The sequence below is a fragment of the Asparagus officinalis genome, chromosome 4, assembly GCF_001876935.1.
Source record: "Asparagus officinalis chromosome 4, Aspof.V1, whole genome shotgun sequence".
Lineage (NCBI taxonomy): Eukaryota > Viridiplantae > Streptophyta > Magnoliopsida > Asparagales > Asparagaceae > Asparagus > Asparagus officinalis.
The window spans coordinates 2,254,573-2,257,748 of NC_033797.1; the positions used below are offsets into that span (position 1 = coordinate 2,254,573).

At 40.8% G+C, this 3,176-nt stretch overlaps 1 protein-coding gene across 2 annotated transcripts; it reads right to left on the reverse strand.

The window, feature by feature from the left end:
• LOC109836340 (putative F-box protein At4g38870) lies at window positions 1,826–3,176 on the reverse strand. Of its 2 annotated transcripts, XM_020404201.1 has the most exons (2): window positions 2,503–3,176; window positions 2,174–2,323 (listed from the first exon to the last, which is right to left on the reverse strand). In XM_020404201.1, exons 1-2 carry the CDS (start codon window positions 3,070–3,072, stop codon window positions 2,291–2,293), a joined length of 603 nt encoding a protein of 200 aa, XP_020259790.1. In that variant the 5' UTR covers window positions 3,073–3,176; the 3' UTR covers window positions 2,174–2,290. The 2 variants fall into 2 exon arrangements, with proteins under 2 accessions (XP_020259789.1, XP_020259790.1); XM_020404200.1 differs by having other exon boundaries at window positions 1,826–3,165.

A 3,176-nucleotide genomic window follows, 5' to 3' on the forward strand; every position in this document is an offset into this window, starting at 1 on the left:
AAAAAAAAAAAAAAAAAAAAAAAAAAAACAATGAAGTATAATGTTCAATAAATCAATCACCAGAGTCTAGATATAGCTTGTGCGTTTTGGAGAAAACAGCTAAATACATACCAATACAATTAACGAATTATATCCAACTAACCAACAAATTTTATACGTGTCCTGTCTAGGTGAAATGGGAATTGCCTGATGATGAGCATCATTCAAGATGTACCTCAACCTTCTTCCCACATTAATCCAAATATTAACTCGATTTATATCTTCGCTTTCATCGACTCTGGCCGGTATCATTAAGAACATAAAAGTTTACCATGAAAACTAAGTAAAACAGTAAGCGTAGAACCTCAACCTCCAAACTTGACAGGGGTTTTTATGGTTGTCTGATGTTAAGATGGACGGAGCTTCTTATGGTCATAAAGTTGAGTTAAATATAGACCGAAGTGTCCCTCGACAGTCTTCATTGATGTGCCGTTCACGTGACATGCATGCATGCCACTGTAATCCAAATAATCAATCTACTCAGATTATACTTATAGTTAATGATTTGGATGTGTACCACGCTAGCAACAACATCATCAAGAATGTAGGGAGACACACCAGTCACCGTTTACTAAAAAATTTCACTTTCTACTTTCTATATCAGAGAACACAACAGAGCATACTAAAGAAGCAAGTATTCTCGAGGACTAGACAATATAATGGATGGAAAGGCTAGAATAGGATGCATATTCATGACTTGTCTACGCACCAATATTGTGTACCTTGACATGCTACATCCATATCCAACTGACAACCATGAAAGAACTACTACAATGGAGTACTTACACACTCCAGTTAGCCAACACTACAAACTATTCTTGTGAAGCCAGTACCAGGTATATAAGCAGTGACTTGAAACTCAGAGGTCAATTGTACGCTGGAAATTTCATGTAGACAATGGAAAAGTTGACAAATAAGACGCCCATAATGTCACTCTATAGAATTTTACATGAGATTGTCACCCCATATGGCTCTTCTAACTCTTTCAAGGTAGTTGAACCCTTTTATTTTGATTGAGAATCTCTTACATTCCTCCACCCTAACCCCAAGATTAACTAAGACCAATCAATTCAAGATTTCCTGTTCCCCAAGATTAACTAAGACCAATCAATTCAAGATTTCCTGTTGAACACTTTCCATTTTTGTCAAAGGAGAAGAGTTTCTCTTTTTACCAAATATATGAAGGTCAAATTAAGATCTTACAATCTAATAAGAGCAACAGATGTTCCCAATGAATCCTTTACCCTTCATTCTTCAAAAATCATAAAGATGTTTTTCTCAGGTTTGAAGTTCATTTGGAATCAGGCTCTTCTATTTTCTACTTATTACTTTGTTTATTCTTTATTCCATTTCGATTTCCTTTACTTCTTTTTTATTTTTATTCCCTTCCACAATTTCCACTATTCCTTAAAGCCCATAGGTTTGTTGATGAACAATATAACAGATGATTCAACATTTGATATTCTTTTATTGCCGTTCACTCAAAATTTTCATTTCATAGTTTGTACATCTCAAAGAACACAACATCGCATACTAAAGAAGTAAGTATTCTATGATACAAAGGATGGGTAAGGCTTGAATCTATTGATGTGTCTCAGACTCTCAAGACTCGTCCACGCTACAATTTATTGTGTATCTTAACATGCTACATCCGTATCTAACTGACAACCATAAAGAAACTGCAATAGAGTACTTACATACTATAGTTCACTTGCCTATACTACAAAATATTATTGTGAAGCCAATACCTGTGATTTCAAATCCAGAGGATAGCATACTCTTACAATTCCATGTAAGCAAAGTCTTTTGTGGTGAGAGTGGAAAAACTTGACAGATAAGATACCTATAATGTCACTCTATAGAATTATACATGAGATGCCTAATAATATTTACAGACACACAACAGAAACTGATGACATTAACTGTTCTTACGACCAACATCTACAACTTCAGATCATCATTGTAGCAGGGCGCGTAAGCAAACATAGGTTCAACGTTCTTACGAATGCAGATCTCCTCCAATTTGCCACTCCCCCAATGATAAGAGAACAATATCTCCGGCATTATTTCATTCGAACAACCCTTATACTGTAACTGGAGAAAGATTATATCCAAATCTGGATGGAAAGCAGGGATGTCCACAAGAACCATACTACAGGAAAGCTTACCCATTATCTCTCCCATGCTCTTCCTAAACCTCAAAACGTAACGACCGCTCCTGGAGTCGTCAAGGACGCAGACATGCATAGCATCACGCACTACGAATGCAATATGCAACATCCCCCTAAAAAACCCAAAACAGGGCGCACAAAGACCGGCCTTCCGAATCGACCCATCAGGCCAATGTAACGGCCGACACTCCTTCAGTTTCAGATCAAGCGCGAAAGTACGGCCGTAATAGACGTCAAGAACGTAAAAAGATTCATTCTTTGAGCAAGCAATGCGGGTGTTTGCGGAGCAAACCTCACTGAGGCCGGCGATTCCACCGACAGTGCTCCAGCTGCCGGTATCCGACGAGAAGACGTCGACCTCGTCGGAGCCACGGCGGCGCACGGGATCACCCCCCGGCAACGGGAAAGATACGATCTTGAAGGAGCGGGTATCGGAATTGGGATTGAAAGCAAGGGCCAGCTCGATGGAAGCCCTGGGCGGCTTTGGGATTTTCGCCCGCTTTCTCGTCGCGGGGTTGCAGACGAAGAGGGAATTAGGGTTTGAGAGGAGGAGCAATCCGTTGCAGACGCCGAGAATTCGGCGGGGTTCGGGCAAGAAAGAGAGTCCGGAGTCGATCGTGGACGGATCGACGAAGGATCGAGAAGCGAGGGAGACGAATTTGGGGCTGGCGCCGGCGGAGAAGAGGCCGGCCATCGCCGGCGGCAGCTTCTTGTGGGATTGGGGGTCGGAGATTAGGGATCGCCATGATTTCGACACGCACTGGAACCTGAGCAGGGATCTGATGGGTAATTTTGATAGGATTTCTAACAAAACATCATCGGGATGATGATGATTATCCACTAATGAGATGTTTACGCTCATGATGATGATGATGATGATGATGATCCAGAGCGGCGTTTATAAAGTCTCTTGGAACGAGGAGCCTCGCTTGAAATCTTACGCAACATTATTACAGAATATGTTTT